We start from the raw sequence: 20,181 nt of genomic DNA, 5'->3' as shown, positions 1-20,181 counted from the left end.
CTTGGGTGCATTGTCTCATTTTCATGTTACATACAAATTAAAGTCCACAGATCTCAGCAGTGACATTGGTGAGTTAATCACCCTAAAATAAAGTATTGATGGGTGAAGCTGTTTAAACAAAGAAAGTTAATTCTATGACTTAAGATTTGGCCTCAAGTCATGAGTAGAAATGTAAATAATCTTTTAAAATGAAAGTCATATTTCTTGTGGACCGACTTAAGAATAAGAGACTGGCCTTTTTTTAATTTTTATTTCACTATGAAATAATTTTAAAGAGGAGCTTAATCTGCCACAGTAGAGTCAACCTGCACATCTAATCAGGACAAATATATTTACAGGTCTTTCCATATGCAGGGATGTCTTCTTTACTCTACTGCTAACTTTCACCAGTAACCTGTGAGTACACCATTGCTTCTGCAGAAGTATTACGTAGGTGCAACACAACACAATACATTCGCCACACACTCACAAATTAAGTGGCACTCATTTTGAACAAAGCTTTATCAGCATGTAATGGCATCAGGGCCTGCTTGCTGCGTGGATGTGCTTAAGAATTCCATGCTGTCATTTTCATGTAATTGATGCTTGATTATCTCATATAGAGCAGATCATATTTTCCAACCTGAATCACTCAATAAACAAAAGCACAACTGTGGTGAATTTATCATAATCATCTTTGCGCTGAGGGAAGCATGGGTTTGAGTGTTCGAATGATGGGAAACAATAGATCTAAGCAGTGTGTTTTAATAAAGCTACACACATTCCTGTGATAGCCTGAACTGCTAAGCAGAACAAGATCATTATAGGAAACATGTCACAGTCTCTCAAAATCATCCCTGAAAATGGGATTTGACAAGACGTCATGGCACACGTATCTCTCACTTCTAGATTGCATTGCTTCAGTGCTTTGACAAGTGAGAGGATGGTAGCCGAAGGAATAACTTGTCAGGAATCGTTCACTTAAAAACAATTGTCACATCTTCAGCTTTTCTGCTGTCTTCTGTTGTTTCCTCCAAGGTATGCCGTTTGTCTGCGTGCTCATGGATGAAGCAGAGGGTCTTTGTCTATTATGGCTATGCAAGTCTGCATAAGATGGTCTTTTTTAGTTAATTAAGACCCTCTGGGTTGCTTTGTTCAGTTTCACAAGAGAGCGAAACTGAAGAAGGAAGAGCTTGTTACTGCTATCTTGTAGAAAATACTGAAAAACTGGTGTCATAGCACAAACGCACTCGATGTAGAGACATCAGAGCTTCTTTGACCAGGGTTGGTGATAGAGCTGGAGAGATGATGGAATCAGCATATTCCTTCCTGCCTGCCACTTACATCCAGCACATCCTGTGCTTCGTGATACCTTTTCCTCTTTACCTGTCATCCTTCTTTCCTTTGTGGCGGTCAAAAGAAGGTCTCACAATTTTATAGTGCAGCATCCACCCAAAATGATCACGTCTGGAATATTTTCTTCGCTGCAGTAAAGTCGAGTGTGGACTGGACATACTTTTCAATATCAGTTTTATCTTTGGCCAGCACCAGTGAGGAAAGCGAATGTGTTTTTATTGGTGAAAAGGTCTTCTCTCCTTTTCATTCGTAATTCTTCTTTTTACTTTTCTTACTGATTTGTTTTCCTCTTTCTTTCTACTTCTACATCATCTCCCTTCTTCCCTTTATCTTTCCTACCCGTAACACTTCCCTCTTACCACGTCACCTCCCAACTTCATCCTTCTCCTCCACCTTACTCACCCGCTCTCCTCTAGTCTTGAAGCTTGAGCAAGAAGCCCTGTTTGGCATCACCTTCCCCCCAACATGGGTAAAGGAGGGTGGCAGCCTCACACTGCAATGTACCTTCACCTCGGCTCTGCTGCCCTTCCAGCAGGATATCAGCTGGTTCAGAGATGGTGAGCACTGTTAAAGACGAGTCATATGAGATAAATGTTTGGTTATTTAGATTCAAGCTATGTGTGTCATGTTAATTTTCTCTCTCTCTCTAGGCATCCAGCTGCATCAGTCGAGCACTGTGGACATTAAGACAGTTGACAACAAGGCGTCCATCACTTTAAAGGCTGCACACAAGGAGCACGAAGGTGTTTACACTGCACGACTCAGGACCTGGGGTGAAATCCAGGAACACAGTGCCTTTGTCTATGTCACAGGTGAGAACCAGAATGAATATATGCTCTAACTATCTTTGTTTTTTACTAAGCAGTTTAAAGGGTGCATTCATTAAATAATTTCTCAGTTATCAGGTTGTTTTTATTTAAAACAAAATGTGTTCACTTCATTTTTCAAGTAAATGTTTAAGATGTTGAGCATAAAGTTCAATCTTGAACCTCAGAAAAAGTAATTTGGCAAAACAATCTTAGCATTTTCCAGGGCTTTTAACCAACTCGCAGTTTTCATCAGGAGATGGAGTTTGCCAGTTGTCATGGAGACCAAAGTTCCATACTTAAGTTATTTGGTTGACAAGTGAGCAAATTCCCCCTCAAATGCTGAATAGTGCCTGTAACTGCCGGCCGACCTGCAATTTAAGCAGTATGCTTTATTCAGAAATAATCCACACCTGACAAATGTTTAGGAGTGACCATGAGAGCCTCGCATGCAAAAATATGTTTTGTCTTTGAGGATGGAATGATCATTTATTATCCCATGCTGGATAAATGGTGTTACGACTGAAACATTCACTCAAAACACTATTTGTATTCACCAGATTTGGGTTCTACTTTCATTTCCTGTCAGCAAACTACACTGATTCATACGGGGAAATTGCACCATCAATCAAGCTGTTCCTCAGTGGAGTGGCTTGTTAACTTTGTTCAATGAAACTATATATTCTTCACAGACTGCTATTTTCTCTCATACATTGTTTGTAGCATGCAAATAAACCAGAGAACAACTCCCACTTGACTCATCGAACATTTGAAATGTGTCTGGGCAGCTCTGCAAGGAGTCTTCTCACGTGTCTGTGTTTCAATATAATATCAGCGCTTACTCATGCATGTATTGCACCTTAACTGCCACAGACACAGTATAATGTGCACTGAATAATTCAAGAACTTGGTGTGCACATACACCAAAAAATGAACACCGACTAGCCCAAACACACACACACGTATGCAAACGCTTGAATACTAAATAAATCTTCCTGCAAAAGTCCCTCAAAATCTTGGCTCAGGTCTCTCTCTTTCTCTCTCTCCCTTATTAAAGAACTTGATCTTTAGCAGTGCTGGAGGTACTAATTAGTGAATTAGCAAACTTCCCTGCATGTGGGTTTTCTCCTTCATTCAGCCGTCATATTTGCATTACAAATAGGCAGTACAGGACAGCAAAAACAAATGAGAGAGAAGGAGGAAAGAGAGTTAGAAGGGAGGGTGAGGTTGCAATTTTAAAACAAGAAAGAGGTGCTTGATGTTGGCCTGAGTCGTTTGTTGAAAAAACATCCATCCCGAGCTTCAAGAAAAGGTTTGGGAACATGTCACATCTGATTACTTCAATCCACTTACTATAATTTCTTTTCTCCCTTCTCTCTGTCTCATCACATCCACTGGCTGTGATTGTATAGTATACACTGAGTAACGTGTCAATCTGTTACTTCCTCCAGTCTAAAGTCATCACTTTTTTACTTGCTGGCCCAAATGATATGTGGATACCTTAAATACTTCCATAATGAAATTTTCTTTACATCATCTGCTCTTGTTTTTCTGTCATATTTTCTTTTTTCTATTTCCCATCCCTGTTTCTCATTCTCTGACATTCTTTACTTTTTGCCCACCATCAATTTCAGACTCATATACATCTCCTATCTCTCTAATTCCTCATTTTATTTTCTATAGCTCCATGTCCTTCCTCATCTTTGTTGTCCTCCAACTGACATTTTCCCTGTTCCTGCGGCAGATGGATCTGCTGCAGTTGTGGGAGGCCCCGCCTCTCCTCTGGCCGTCCAGGTATCTGACGTCAACAAGGACTACGTCTTCCTTACCTGGCAGCCACCCAGTGCTGATGGAGCCTCACCTGTGGAGGGTTATTATGTGGAAAGGTGAGGATTGGCCTGAATCACCGTCCACAGCAATTCAAATATTAAATTTAGGGGAATGAAAGTGAAACAAAATAGAAATTATATTGAGAGTCATTATTGTGATTGGAAATAAGATAATCTCACCACAAGGTCCCTTTAGTAGCTGTTATGGAGAGTTTGATTTTATCATATGTATTTGCTCAGAAATGTGTGGTTTCTGTGCAAATGTCATGATGGTGAGAATTTACATTTTTCTGAAAATGTTAAGGCACTTCTAGGCTGATTATGGATACAAATATATATCATACATCTCCATTTTGTCCACTTATCCACCAAACTATTTTTTATTTTATTTTCTTTTTTTACCAGTGACAGCTTCTGTAACATCTGGAAAATGATTGAGTTTGGATGAGCAGATAAATAATACAAATAATTATTTAAAAATGGCAGTAGAAAATAATTAGTTTTATGACTAATTCATCTGTAGACTATATCAATTAACTGACTACTCCTTTTCTGTATAAAATGTCAGAAAATAGTAAAAAAAATGCCTAAACTCACATAGAAATGTCATAAAAGTAGTAATTTTATCCCATCAACTGGCCAAAAACCTAAAGACATTTAATCTTTAAGGAGAGATTGTTTGGTATTTCTGCTTGAAACATGAGTAAAACAATTTACCGATTGTTGAAATATGTGTTAATTAATTGTCTGTTGATTGACTAATTGACAAATCTGTTTTATTAAATTAAATTTAAAATTTGCAACAGCAGATTATTAAGACATCAAACAATACAAATCTTTTATTTGATTCATAACTGGGTTTTTGATTTGTCAATTAATTTTATCAGTTCGTTATGGAGCTGGATAAGTGGGCCATTCTTTCCAAATAATCGGTTATTCGTTATATATCGCTGATTAAAATGTTCCCTAGATGTTGAAACAGGGATTTTTTATTTACTTAGAATTTGCATTCGTGCTTCAGTAGAAACTTTAGTATTTAGAGGTGAATTATGTCAAATGAGACTATTGATAAAAAGTTTTTGGACTGCAGTAGGTTTTCCATTGCCAGAAATATTCCGCACCAAGACTAGATCTCTTACATCAAACTCACATTGATTTAATCTCCATAAAAAGGCTTATTGTAGATTGTATTTACAGCAATTTCCTGTAAGTCAGCAATAGGCTGACAGTAAGACTATACTGCTGAACCTCGTCTTGCTGTTTGTGCTGCTGGTGAAGAAACTGGATAAAGATGGCGGCGGTGGCAACCGGCAGTGGTGCTACATCCATTTGGCACACGAGATGGATGGTATACTTGGTAATTATCAGCCCTCAACACTATGTTAACATCAGAGTCAAACACTCCCGCAGGAGAACAGGTGTCACACTTATCACCAACACCAATCAATCAGGATTGTCCCTCATGTGTGTGTGTGGGTGTGTACATTTGTGTGTGTATGTGTGTTTGTAGAGAGAGAGAGAGAGAGAGAGAGAAGGCGCTTGTGCATTGGTGCGGGCATTTTCATGTGTTCACGTATGTATTGTACATTTCTGTTTTGCATACTGTCTTCATTCAGTGTTGCAGATACAACTCCTGGATGTGTTTGGTTATTGGGTGAGGAAAGGAAAACGTAACATACCTTCCAGTTACCTAGCAACCTCCTTATGTTTAGAAAACTGCACTGTTTTTCTGTCTTTATTTTGTTTGTGTTTGTTGTCGGTGTTGTATAATCTGAGCTTGCATTCTACTTTAAAAATCAGTTTATTGTGCTCAGAGGCCCATTATTTTCACATGATGGTTTCTGGTCACAGTTATTGGTCTAGGTGGGGTATTTACTGACTTATATGTGTTGTTATGCAGGCTAAAATGAAATAATTGTTTTTATACTGTTACACCCTGTAGATTGCACATATACTGGTTGACTTTTGCATTTGGTTCTTGGTCTACCTCTTTTTTTGTCTTTCTTTTTCTCTCTTTTTCCCTCAGATATGACATCGGTCAGAGTGAGTGGGTGCGCTGCAATGTGCATATTCAGAAAATGTGCCACTACCCGATGTTTGGCCTGAAGGAAGGAACTCTGTACCAGTTCAGGGTTCGTGCTGTTAACAAAGCTGGAGCAGGACGCCCCTCCAAGGCTACTGAGCCCATCCTGACTACAGATCCCCTGGAACACACCAGGACCACGGGTAACCCATAACACATTTTGACAGTCAAATTGCCAAATAAAAAGGTGTGAAATGTTACATCACCGCAGCTAGAGAAACACAAATTGGTTCATTTGTGGTATGAAAGCAAAACGGGATTAACCGCAGGGTTTTGTGATAGAGATTAGATGTACTTTTTGCATGAATTAAGGAGAGATTCCACTATTAAATCCACATGCTGGTCATTATCTCTCAAGAAATCTGTAAATTAATGCAATGTCATCTGGTAACCATGGTAACACATATGCATATCAGCATGGAGGTGCAGCAGGATAAATCTGGATGGTAAAAAATGAAGAAGCAGCGATTGCCCCTTCCTCATTACCACCACTGAGGTGCCCTTGATCAAGGCACTTGAACCAAACTGCTCCAGTGGATCAGACTATGGCTGTACTGGGCATCTTCCAGGTGTGAATGTGATCAGGGCATTCCCGCAACAAAATAAACCCCTAAATAATAGAGGTAAAAAATAAAAGGTTAGGGGACCACGGTCTAACACATCATTTTCACACTCATCAAACCATTCAGTGACTCCTTTGCATTCTGCATTCATTATGTTTCTTCACTCATTTATTCAGGTTTTTCCTTCGGTTTGTTTGTATCTGCTTCTACAAAGAGCATCGGTTATGTGAGTGAGCAACCCATTCCTGCTGCTAATTCACCTCCTCTGCCTCGGTTACTGTGTTACACCTGAGCACCACCAGGGAAAACAGATGTGCAGTGGGTGTGTAGATGTAGATCTAATTTTACATATTCTGCAGTCGTTACCGCAACAGCTTCTTAAGGACATCCTGGAGTGGAACACTTTGTTTCTTAAAAGATTACTTGTACGGCATTTACGTTTTGTTGAATACTTTATAAAGTGGAGGTATGAGAACGATCAAATGAGAGGAAACTTAGAGTACATCACTCAGTGTGTGGGCGACTATGAGTAAGTGTGTGTGTGTGTGTGTGTGTGTATGTTAGAGGGAGGACAGATGGGCTCTGGTCAGATGCTGTGGATCATTAAACACAGATGAAGGACAGACAGAAGGTTGACTTGCCTCCAGCCTGCTCTCCATCCTTCCATGTCTCTCTCTCTCACCTCTTTGTGTCTCTGGCTCTCTTACCAGTGGCTGCTCCTCTAACATTAACACTAATAGTGTTATCATGGGCTCTCATATAACTTCATTACCTTCTTTATTCCCTCTGCCCCCTTCCCCTCTCTCTCTCTGTCTCCCCGTCTCAGTGGTCAAAGTGGACAGAGGAAGGACGATCACCATTACAAAAGATGAACTTGAAGGTGAGGATACGGTGTTTTTATTCCACCGTGTATAACTTTGTCATAAAAAAAGATGGCATTTGAACATTTTCACGCCTGATTTCAAACAGCATCTATGTTTTACTGGCACACAGTGCGCGGCCTCTTCGCCTGTAGGCTGCCACAGGCTTGTGGCTCAATGCGTCTTCATATTATTTTCAACAACGAGCTGCAGTAATGGCTGAGGCAATGAGCATTTGTTCCATTTACAGAAGTGAAAAGAATGAACAGTCCCTGATCATGTCCTAGTAAATGCACATAATGGCCCGAGGTAGTGTGAATGCCTGTGAAGAGGGCTGATAACCTTGGCAATATAACTCACAGACAGATAGATAAAGGGAGGAGAGGAGGAGGCACCCAGACGTTAAATGTAGCAAAGACAGTGCATTCACGCTGTCTTTATCCTGTTCTTCAATCAAGGTTTGGAACAGACGTGTCTGTGTGTTTGTGTGCAGCTTTCTTCCAAGTTGTCAAATGACAAAGTTACATCCAAGCAGACATGGACTTATTTTGCAATACACGTACTTCACACAGACATTTTAAATGTTATATTTGAATTGAATTACATTGTAAGTAAAAAGGATTTAAATATACACTTGTTACAGCTGCGATGAAACAAAAATGTGCTGTTGTTGTTTGTAGAAAGCCCTTAAGAGTTTAAAGTGACATTTCTACACATACACATAGTGTGGTCTATAAGTAAAATTACACATTTCATTGTTATTTTAGCTTTGTACTGCAGCACATTGGCAACGAAGTTAAGCAATAACTTTAAAATAAACAACTTTCAGCTTTAATTTGTGGTCAATATCAGGAGAGAACAGAGCAGAGAAGGAATTGTTTTTGTAAAAAGTCCCTTAGTTAAGTGAAATATATGTAGATAACATATTTAGAGAAGCAACAGTTACAGGGCTAATTAAAACAAGCTTAAATAATGTCATTACATTTTATATTTGGTTGCAAATGGTGTGCTGTCAGTGAAATCTATGACATTCTTCCGTATGCTATTTAATTAGTTTATTGCCTTAAAGCCACTGGAAACACAAATATAACAACAAACAAATAAATTAATATTCAACAAGCAAATATGCTTTCACAGGAATTTAAAATTACAAGTTGTGAGTTTATGGGTAGCTACATGCTGGAAGTAATCTCTAATCACCTTCTTGCTGCAACTCCACACTTGATTTACGGACATAAGAGTAGCATTGATCTTCTTATCTCTCGGCAAGAAGTGAATTAGTGTGCTTCCCAAAATTTGTAAATATTCCTTTATTTAGAGATATCGTAATATAAATTCACAAATTACAACTTTAGGTGGGCAAAAGAAATATTAAGTCCAAATAATGTGCTAATATTATTTGTTCCAAGTTTCTATTTTTATTTGTTGCTTGTTTCAAATAAGTGTTCTCATTTTGGAGAGTTTTGTTTTTTTATTTAAGGTTTTTTAGGTTCCATGGCATGATTAGTTGAATTAAAGTCAGGCACATAACTTGTCCTCTCATGAACAACTCTTTCTTTAGCTGCATATTTAGGATCATTGACCTGCTGTATTGTCCTAAAAATGTGAGCCACATTTCAAATCCAGTGTGCTTGAGTACGGAGCTACAATAATCAAAAAATGTTTCACTACTTACAGACTGCACTATACACCCACACCCACACACGGGCTTGCTGCATCTCTCATTTCACTGCACTGAAATCTGAGTTCCTTTCTGATCCTCACTGCAGCTCCGCGACTCTTCAGGGGGGATACAAGCAGTGAGACAAGACTTATAAAGAGACAGACAGGCACAGATCTGAACACTTCCATAGTCCTTGAATCACTTGGAGTGTCAGTGAAAGTGTGCTGACTCAAGCCATTTGGCTGTATGTTATATGTATTAGCAATCGAGGTAAATCTCATCCATCACCCATTGTGTGTTTGACTCAAATTCAGCAGACAAAGCATGAAATTTCCTGATGCAAACATTTTAACAACAGAATACAAAACAGCATTGTCTCTTGTGTCTCTTATTCATTCTCACTGACCCAACTAACTTTTTCTTCCTCCTCCTCCTCCTCCTCTTTTTGCTCTGCAGGTCAGGTCAAAGCTCCTTTCCCTCCCACAAATGTCCACGCCTGCGAGGTGAGCGACACTTATGTGGTGCTGAGCTGGTCCGAGCCTGAACCCAGAGGCAGAGAGCCGCTTACCTTCTACGTGGAGCGGGTCAGTCTTTACTCCCACACACACACACACACAGAGGCACAAATGTTTATATTACAGTCACACATGGGATCTACTACAGTTATCGACTTGCCCCTTTACCAAAACCTAACCTCTGTCCTCCTAAAGGACCACATCCAAGGTTTGAGCAATGTATCTACAAATCACTTTACTGCTGACCATTTTCCAACACATACTGTAAGTTTTCAGATTGATGTCTAAGAGGAAGAATTGTAGATCACGCCCGTGCAGTAAGAAATCAGCTTCCAGAGACTTGGCTTGAAATAGGTCATCCATCACAAGTATTCCAATTTGCGGGGTGAAAAGTTTTTTGTTTGCTTGTAATCAAGTTTGGGCTGGCATGCAATGTTTTAAAAGTTGATGCATCCAAGGAAGCTCCAACATATGACATTTCAGAGTTGGCTGCTATCTGGAGCTATGTTGTCATGGAAAATGCTTCTGCCAAATCTAAGATCTTGATTGTTTTTTGTACATGAACAATAGATTTTTTCATAAATTCCCATACAAGTTTACAGGTTAATCTGTCGATCATTTTCTTTATTAATCGATTAGTTGTTTGGTCCATAAAATGTCAAGGTGACATCCTCAAATGTCTTTTTTTGTCCACAGCCTAAAGATATTTATTTTACTGTCATATAGGACTAAAGAAACCTGAAAATATTCTCATTTAACTCAAAAATGACCTAAAACGATTAATAGACTATCAAAATAGTTGCCAATCAATTTAATCGTTGACAACTAGTCGATGAATCGACTAATCGTTGCAGCTCTACATCTCAGTCATAGTGGGATGAGGGCAATGTCTAGAGAAAGGGGAACTTTTCTCCAGTGTTCATCAAAGACATTTAGTAATTTATCCAAAAATCCTTTTTCAGTTGCTCTTCAAAAGCTCCATTGCAACGATTTGGACTCAGGTCTGTCAGACATCATACTTGCTGAATGATTGAGATGAACATTCAGAGACAGTTCAGAAGTGTTCACAACTGCAATACTGCAAAATTCTGACCAAAACCAGACAGTTTGATTACCCCTCTCAAGCAAGTTTTAGGTCTGTGCAAGTCCATCTTCATACTGCATTAAAATGAACACAGACTAATGGCTGCCTTGAAGAGTGGAAATTAGAATTTATGATAAAAATGGACAGGAGTTATGTCAAATATACATCATTTTTAGTTTAAGCTGCAGAAATCAATATTTTTATATTAAGTGTGTAATTATGTGTAATGTGAAAAGAGCTCACTTACAGTGACAAGCCAACATAAATCTTACCTGAATCTGTAGTTCCCCCTCAACTTAATGAAGCATTTTAGCATCTTTAGCGCTCATTGTTTTGGTTTTACTGCAAATTAACTGTTCTGTTCAGTCTCACTGCTCACATCAGCGTAGTTTTCGAGCAACAGCAGGCAGATTTTTTTCTGCTTATAAGCTCTTCTAGACCCACTGCACAGTACCAAACAACAAACAGACACAGTTATTGACTAGCAGGTGAACTTAATGGAGCATTTAGCTGCTTAAAAGTTCAAAATTTCGTTAGTTAGGCCGTTAGTCAGGCCGCCAGATACACAACTTTAAGTAAATGCTAATATTGTTCCATATATGCTAAATGGAAAAACTCTTTGTCCCTAGTTGCCCCTTAAGGAAGTAATGAGCAGGGAAATAACTTTGGAGATTTTGGTCTTCATTAGTACCGAAAACAAGACCCACCCTCACCCACATACACACATATTATTACTCCACACAAAAAACACATAGAAGTATAAATATATTCCAACACAAACCCTCACTGTAATTAGTAATACCTACACAGCCACTCAACACAAGGTTCCTCCAGTCGCTTGTTGGGTTCGGGCAGTCCGGTGCTAGAACGTAAGCCAAATTAACAGCAGGCTCCTGACCACAGTGCTCATCAAGGAGACAGGAGGAGGAAAAAACACACACAACCATACCACCATGGCGTCACTTTAAGTGGGAATTTGTGGACTCATTAAAAGCAAACAGACCTTGACGTTGCTCTTTGAGGGTTTGATTTTCTTGTTTGCATACTTCTTTTTTTCACCTAACTAGTGATTTAAAAGTACCTGGATCTGAGATCTGAAGGTTAGTCGAAAGTTAATTTGAGTTTTAACTTCAGTAGCAGTGTTTCAATTTTTAGATTTTTTCCCCCCCAACACAAGATTCAAAGTTCAAAAGGATGCCAAAATAAAGTGAAATAACTGACCTGTTTGGGACAACAATAAAAGGGCCTCAGCTCACCAATATCCACCCAGACACCCAACAGCGTCTAGCTCCAATAATCAGAAAACTGCCACAGGAAGTAGATTTTTATTGGAATTTTATAAGTTACCAGGGTAATAAAACTGTCAAATCTGTCACAGGCATCTGAAATGACTAAAGTCTGCTGCTTCACTTCCGCTTGTATAATGAAGGGAACATTCAAATATCCCGTTTGCCCTTTAGCAAGCACTTTATAATCTCTGATCTCTCTGCATGCCCCTTTCTATTGTTAGGTTTTCCTCATCAAACAGAGAATTAGAGAGAAGTAAGTTTTGGCACCTCAGAGGAAAGAACAGACATGTAGACGTAGACTATGCAGTAGAGAAAGTTAGTAAACACAGAACATCATTAGCTGAAATAACTAATTGACAAAAGTGGAGAAACGATGAGTCATTGGTTGTCCGTATTTGTTTTTCCGAATCTTCAAATCTATTTTTATTTCTTCTTGTAAGTCTCTCTGCCCATTATACCAAACTGCCTTCTGTTTTTTTGTCCTTGCCTGTACGTTAAGTGGTCTGCTCCAAAAGTAGAGAATTGCCATTTAACTACAAAGTGATTGTGCAAAATTGGAATGAATTATGGGACTTTTTAAAGAGTATTTGGCAGTCTAAGCAGTCCTTCACTCTTGTGCAGATGGAATCCTCCAGCATATTTGAAGGATACCGAATAATGAACATGTCCTTGAGATAAATAGTGCTTTTGAAATTATCTTTGTGATTTTCTAATGCTGTACTTGGATCAGTCCCTGGCAGGGAAGAGCAGCTGGGAGCTGGCCAGTCTGGACATGATGGTGAACTCTCCCAGGTTCCCAGTGTTTGACCTGGTCAAGGGCAAGCAATACTGCTTCAGAGTGCGCTCCATCAACAAGTACGGTGTCAGTGACCCCTCCGAACCGAGTGAACCGATCTCCTTGGGAAAAACGCAAGGTGAAAAAAATGTGCTCTGTTACTGTACTGCACACATTTATTACTCTGTCTGTTGTAAAGGTCAATTGGATTTTGTTGGTCTACTACTTTGCTATCATACTGTACCTGCTGTAGTTGTGCACACAAAGGTTTCTGAAAGATGATCATAAGAGGTTTTGTGCTTTGATTTTCCAGGGATTGTTTAAATCCTGTAAGATCACACTGCGTTAATATCACGATTTGCACAATTATGCCTTAAATGTAGAAGAACAGTAATTTGTGTAGTAATATCTACCTACAGTATTTTATGTTTAATGTATGTATCATAGCCCATCACTCAGTTGAGGCCCATTTGAGTATAAAAGGTCAACATTGTGTCAATCTAAAATGTCGATGGCTCGATGCCCAACTCCCTGAGCAGCAGAGGTGGAAAAAGTACAGTCTATTGTCTACTACATTTTAAAAATACTACTTTTACTCATAAAATAGCTGTATTTATGTGTTTAAAGTATCAAAAGTAGGGGTACTCATGACGAAGCATGGCTCCTTTTAGAGTTTACATTATTATATATTAGATTATTGATTATTGTTGTAATTTTATTTACTTTGCTCATATTTTGATAATGTGAATTTCCCTAATTTAAAGGAAGAGTTGATTGAATTTGTCTTGTAGTTAATTATAATTTCATTATTTAAGAAAAAGTTTTAGCTAATGGCTTTTCATCTGATTCCCATCAGCTGTGCCAGCTCCACCTCCCTCCGTCATGGCCATCAGCGACACAGACACCTCGGTGCTGCTCCGGTGGCAGGAGCCCAAAGACAAAGACGACATCCTGGGCTACTACCTGTACTACAGTGAGACTGGAAAACAAGACTGGAAGACTGTCAATAACAAGCCTTTTACCAAAACCAGGTAATGGGGACAGATATTAAAACATGTTTAGTTGTCATGTTTCTGCTACATAATGTTGGAGTTTGAGTTGAGCTAAAGCTGCCTCAACTTCATCTCTCCTCCTCAGATTCACAGTCCATGGCCTCAAAACCCGAAAGGAATATGTGTTCAGGGTGAAGTCTGTGAGCCGAGCAGGAAATAGCAGCTATTCAAATGAGTCTCAACCCATCCTCGTCAAATCAGCCATTAGTAAGTGCACCTGCGAGCCAGGACCCAAAATAGTGGACATAAAATTTCTTTCAGGATAATTCTCAAGCATCAAGGACTTTCTAGATATTTCCTAATGCTTTTTCTAAATGATGGTTTCTCTTGCAGAGGTGAATTTTATTCATTAAAATGTAGTATTTACATCAATCAGTGCATTTATGTTAAAGGTTTTGTGAAGATTTGTTATTCATAGAGCTACCCAACACTAACACACGAGTGACGAATACAGAAATAAATACTGTTTTTAACTTCAGATACATTTTCTGTGTAAGTGTTCGGTTCGATTTAAACCAAAATATATCTTTTCTTGGCTTGTGAGATAAAATAATTTCAGTTTTGACTGGATCTTAAATTATATTCACAAGAACTTTCCAAACAGACTTATTCTTGTTTGTAGTTTTCTTTCAAAGCCTCAGGAGCTCTGTCTGAGAAGGCATGTGTTTTCTTCAAAGGTGAAAAAATGTGTAAGGTTTATAAAATACTTTCAGCATTCACATTATGGAAACCTTTGTCATAGTGTGTCCTCCGCATGTTGACAGCCTTTCAGGTAACACAAAAGCATTAAATTGAAAATGTTTTGCTCAAGTTGCACGAAGAAGAAAAGTACATGTGAGCAAGGACTTATAATGCTGTACCACAACATTGTTCAATGGCACTGGTATCATATTGTGCTCCTTCCACATGTCTCCATATGTTTTGTTATGTAACCTTGACTGATGACTATGAACAATGACTGACTATACATGAAATGAATGCTTTCTTTCATTGTAGCTGATTTCGAGCTGTGTGGAGATGTGCCTGTTGAAGTGTCACTGACCCTTCTTACTTCCTGTGTTGCAATCTCAGATAATGTGCTCTCTGCTGCCTGCAGTACAGTACAATGATGACTCATTTTGCATGCCAGTGAATGCCAGAATACTCTCACATCTATTCTGCCACTCAGCCATTACCTGAGGATAAATGGCTCAAGTCCAGTTCTTTGTGAGAAATACGTTTTATGAAATAGAATTTAAGTGGAATATTTCTTTCAGTCTCATTTAGGAATGCTTAACATAGGCCTAGAGTTATGAATTTGCAACTCTAGACAGGAATTGTAGTCGGCCGGGGAGTTATTGTCATTTCTCGGTCTATTTAGCAAGAATGGGTGCCTGCTGAGATTCTCTCCCCATCACCTCGTTCCTATCGTTCCTTCTGCTTGTTCCAGATGTTCCTTCTGCTCCCTCTGCCATCGCCCTGCTGCTGTGCACTGGATCAGAGATGGTGCTGGGATGGAGGGCCCCGGCCAGTGACGGGGGAGACCCTGTGCGGGGATACTACCTGGACCAGAAGGAAAAGGGCATGAAAACGTGGAGAGAGGTCAACGTCAAGCCTGCCAAAGAGAGGCAGTTTAAGGTCAGTGATGCCCGAGGGTAGACGGCAGTGTCAGTCTGTCAGTCCGTCCACCACTTTGTTGCTTGAGTGATTGCCATAAAGTTTTCTGCAAACTTTCCTGATGAATCCTAATGAACTTGACAATCTGATAGCTTGTCCTCTAGTGCCTCCATCAGCTCAAAAGTTTAATTTTAGTTTGACCAAAAACTTGGGATGATCTTCCCATCATCCTCAGCCTTATGTGCTAATTAGCACCAGTTAGCAGGATAAACACACTCAACTAAAATTGTGAACATTAGAAGCATTATGCCTGCTAAATATTAAAATGTTGAGATTGAGCATTGTCATTGTGAGCATGTTAGCATGCCAACATTAGCATTTAGCTCAAAGCACCGCTGTGCCTAACTGCAGCCTCACAAACCGCTAGCTGTGCTGCAGACTCTTAGACTTGTTTCTAAGTGTAGCCTGTTTTCCTTTCACATCATATGAATGAAGCAATGCAAAAAGATGTTTTATGCGCATGTGAAATAATTTATTTTTCAACTTGACAACAAGGAGAAAAGAATCAATAAAAAAATCCCTGCAGTAAGCACAACAAAGAGATTTCTACCAATAAGTTGCCTGATATCAGACAGACCTTGGTGAAGTGGGTGGATTGAAAGGTCTGGACCCAGGCAAAGCAATAAGAGCTTACTTTAAATGTAATTATACCAATATAAATGATCTCTCCATTTAGCAGTTGCCTTAAAAATAATGGCAATATTGGCTAAAGCTCCCTCATCCACATTGGCTGTGTCACTAGGCAACAAGCAGTGTCCATGGAGACCTTGAGTAAAGTAAAATCTTTAACCTGTCTCAGAGAGATTACAGGTGCTCTGTAATTAGACATTGTGCAAATGTGTTATGTGAGAGTGCTTGTTTTTAGCTCCTGGAGAGAGAAAAAACAAAGACAAAGCTAATTAGAAAGACATGACTGGATCAGGATTAGCCCTACATGTTGCAAAGTGCAGAGTCTTGAGGACTGTAGACCCCTTCCCACTGAAGGAACACTCTGATGAGAACATGCAGCTCCCCCTTTTGGGGTAAATGAGCAAAACAACCTCACATCAAAAAAGTGCAATCTCCACTTACCACACAAGCTGTTTTATACTCTTATTCAAATTACATCGCTGGCATCCTGGATGCAAATTACAGTAATTGGAATATTGATTGTGCTGCGATTTTTATTTTCCAGGTTGAAGCGGTGCAGAAAATGTCTTTGCCATGAAAGCTTCCACAAATTTAGCTGTGAGGAAGACACAAGATCCTGCTTCATAACAACATTCAGAACAATAACAGATGTGAACCTTTTTTAAATTTTACCACAAATCGTCTAGATGTACAGAGATCGTTTACTGAGGTAAAAGTACCAATAAAACACTGTCAAAATACTACATTACAAATTGAAATGAAAACATTGAAATACAAGAGCATCAGAAGCCATCTAAATGTACTTTAAGTATCAAAAGTAAAACCACTCATTCTATAGAAAAATGGTCCCTTTAAGTGTTATATTATTATTTTTGTTAATATTAATTCATCAATTCATAAGCAGCATTTTACTGTTATTATTGGTCAAGGTGGATATTGTTTTATCTACTTTATATGTTGTTGTGGTGCAATTATGTCCAGTGGTTGTCAACCTAGGGTCATACAATTAATCAGAGGTTTCATTACACCATTCATGGGGTACAAAAGAAGAAAGTTATTTAAGCTTTAATTTAAGATTATTTCTACTATTTTTCTCTAATCTTTGCTTTTCGTGAATTCTACCTCTTTAAGGCTCCAACAGTTTTTTAAATAAAACTAAATATCTAAAAAGTTTAGATGGTTTAAGATTAGAAATGTCTTTTTGGTGAAATTGCTCCAACTACACACTGATCATTTGTAAGAAAGCACTGTTTTAATCTGAACAATTGATAAATAAGAAAAGATATACATTTAATGTAAAATCTTAATCTGCAATGTAACTAGTTAGTGACAGTATAGCTAAATGTAGAGTAAAAAGACCAATATTTTCCTTATTAAATGTAGTGGAGTACAGTGCCTGAATCAGACCAAAAAAGATGCCAGTACCCTAATTCAGCTCAACTCTAAGGGTGATAATTGTGTGAGTACCACCACTGGTGGAGCAGAGGTATAAAGAAGCATCAAATGGACATACTCAAATAAAGTCAAACTTTACTTACATATAAATGGGGAATTGGAATAACTTTATGGTAAGTAAGTCATGGTGTCAGTCTCCCAATGGCCAAACCTGCTGATGTCTGCCTGAGGAAAACACTCTACAAAAAAGTGGACCCTGCACCTCAGACAAAGTTTGATTGCCCATCAGAGGATGAAAAATATGGCTCAAGTTATTTAAATGCAGCCATTTTGCCATCTAGTGGATGAAAGCTGTACTTTATTCCACTTATTTTGGTAAATAACCTTTGCATTTCTTGGGGTGGACTGTATATCGATCTGATAAGAAGGTTGTCGTTCTACCTAAATGTGGTTAGAGAAGGATCTATAGATAATGAAGGGGGTGGTAGGTGGTGGGAAATTGGTTTTTAGATAGCGTTTGCTATTACTGTGAAATAAGCTCCCTCTGGTTGTGTCAATTAGTTGCCGGGAGGGAGCCGAGAGCTGCAGCAGAAGTTCACAACTGTTCACGGAGGCGATAAGGGCCTTAAAGTCTAAGTGGCTGTGAATAGGAAGATCAATGAACAGATCAATATGGCTGAATCCCCTCTCTTCCCAAAGCCAAAGCGTCTCGGGAGCTCAACAAAAAATGCTGTGGCAGCAGCAGCAGCAGCAGCAGCAGCAGCAGAGCTAATACGTTGTAAAATGCCTGCTTGAGTCTGGAGACTGTACAACCTGGGAACTTTTGCTCCTGTACAATGTGCCAACTTATGTGTGTTTTTCTTAAAAACAGCCAGTGTGAGTAACCAGTCAGTCATTTTGTTTTATATGAAGGAGTTAAGTTTTTATGCTGCATTAAACAATGTTACAAAAAAAAAAACCCATTTCAAGTCAGACTTTTATTGTCTACTGCAAAATTCATATATCACTTATAAAACTTAAACACATCAACATCAAACAACCATTTTGATCAGCTGTACACGAGAACATCTCCGGGTTTTGTCAAACTATTTAATGGAAAGTTGACATTCTTCAATCGTACAGTTAATTTTCCTCCTGAATACTTTAGACTCTACCAACTTCAAAAAGAAAACCAGTTCTCAGCAGTGCAACTAAAGCTCTTTGGTAAGGTTGTGATATAACATATAATTCAGGACCAAACCTTTGTATGATATTTATTTACGTCCTTAATTGTGGTTTAGACAAGAAATGTTCACTTTTTTTTTTTAGGATTAAAAGTAAGCTTATATACTGTAAACCTGCACCTGTTCAGCTCGACTGGTGGACACTATCATCATTTCACTACAGTAGTCAGCTTTTAATGTCTGATATATTTCCATAGGTGTGCGACCTGACTAGTGGACACTTCTACCAATTTCGCGTGTTTGCTGCCAACATGGCTGGCGTCGGGAAGCCTTCTGAGGCCAGTGAGGCTTTCCTGTGTGAGAAGTGGACGATGCCAGAGCCAGGTGAGGAGAAAATGTCAGTTCACTTTCAAATCAGTTCATTCAGAAAGTGGATTTTGTTCAGAATCCTAATACTATTTCAGAAACTAGTGAAAACATATCTCTGCACATCTGAATGTGTGATAGCCGCACCGGAGGGCAGCACAACTTGAATAGAAGTGGAACAATTCATTCACACTATCTTGCTTACTGCTGGAATGATTATTTAAATATCCCTTCCAGACATGTTTTAAGATGCATAAAAATATTATTAATTTATGTTTCCGCAAAAAGTTCTGTGTCCTGGTTCGAAAATGACATTGAACCTTTCTGCCTCCTTAAAAAAAATCTAATATTTTTCATTGTAAAAGTTCAACTACTACACTTTCTACTCTACTGAAAAGTCAATTGTCAGTGTTACTACATCACACCTGTGTAAGTTGCATACTGGACCACGATTAGCTTCCAAACTAGTTCAACAAATCATCAATCATGCTCGTACATACACGTGTTAAACTGCAGGTTAAGGCGAGAACAGAGAAACTTTCCTCCTTCTGCAGATTAATGTTTATAAATGAATCCCTTCCAAATTACCCAATTTTTTTCCGACCATTGAGAATTTGACCCTCCATTACCACCCTGACCTGCAGTTTCTTCTAGAGAGTGTGGGCTCACACAACAAAAAGTTTATTCACCCAGGCTGGGAAAGGGATGTGAGATAAAGACCATCCATCAACTAAAGGTCCCATTACTACACACTACCATTTTATGTTTTTTAATGATACGATTAAAAGCGCATACAGTCATCTCGCAACACAATAGATCAGGTCAAAAGGAAGTACCAGAATAAAAAAGAGACTATTTGCATATTATGTCATTAAAGTGCACAACAGAGGTCAACAGTCAAGTGTATAATACAGTCTGAATAATAGCTACAATAATAGCCTTGAGTTTTAGGTAGTTGGTGGAATTCATTATGTGTTATGTATGACTTGTCCTTTAATATTGCCCCGGCTGGTGGCGAGTATCTGTGCTGCTAAAGTGTCCTTGAGCAAGACTCCAGTATCAGCCAAAGTTTCTCACTGTGTGTGAAATTGCTCTGAAAGGTGGTGAACAAAAACAA

General features: G+C 38.8%; 1 protein-coding gene across 1 annotated transcript in view; it reads left to right on the top strand.

Annotated features, from left to right (window-relative positions):
* The window catches only part of myom3 (myomesin 3), a 54,397-nt gene that overhangs the window by 20,357 nt on the left and 13,859 nt on the right, over positions 1-20,181 (top strand). The window contains exons 9-19 of the mRNA XM_035673040.1: positions 1,752-1,892; positions 1,986-2,147; positions 3,886-4,027; positions 5,997-6,196; positions 7,443-7,496; positions 9,596-9,723; positions 12,758-12,941; positions 13,659-13,833; positions 13,940-14,061; positions 15,284-15,471; positions 18,956-19,082. Coding sequence (XP_035528933.1) covers positions 1,752-1,892; positions 1,986-2,147; positions 3,886-4,027; positions 5,997-6,196; positions 7,443-7,496; positions 9,596-9,723; positions 12,758-12,941; positions 13,659-13,833; positions 13,940-14,061; positions 15,284-15,471; positions 18,956-19,082 — 1,623 coding nt within the window. The remainder of the gene's footprint in view (positions 1-1,751; positions 1,893-1,985; positions 2,148-3,885; positions 4,028-5,996; positions 6,197-7,442; positions 7,497-9,595; positions 9,724-12,757; positions 12,942-13,658; positions 13,834-13,939; positions 14,062-15,283; positions 15,472-18,955; positions 19,083-20,181) is intronic.

Source organism: Morone saxatilis, unplaced genomic scaffold (genome assembly GCF_004916995.1).
Source record: "Morone saxatilis isolate NCDOM2014 unplaced genomic scaffold, NCSU_SB_2.0 Contig24, whole genome shotgun sequence".
In the NCBI taxonomy this organism is placed as follows: domain Eukaryota; kingdom Metazoa; phylum Chordata; class Actinopteri; family Moronidae; genus Morone; species Morone saxatilis.
The sequence above is the reverse complement of the archived record's forward strand: the minus strand, read 5'-3'. Positions and strand labels throughout refer to the sequence as shown.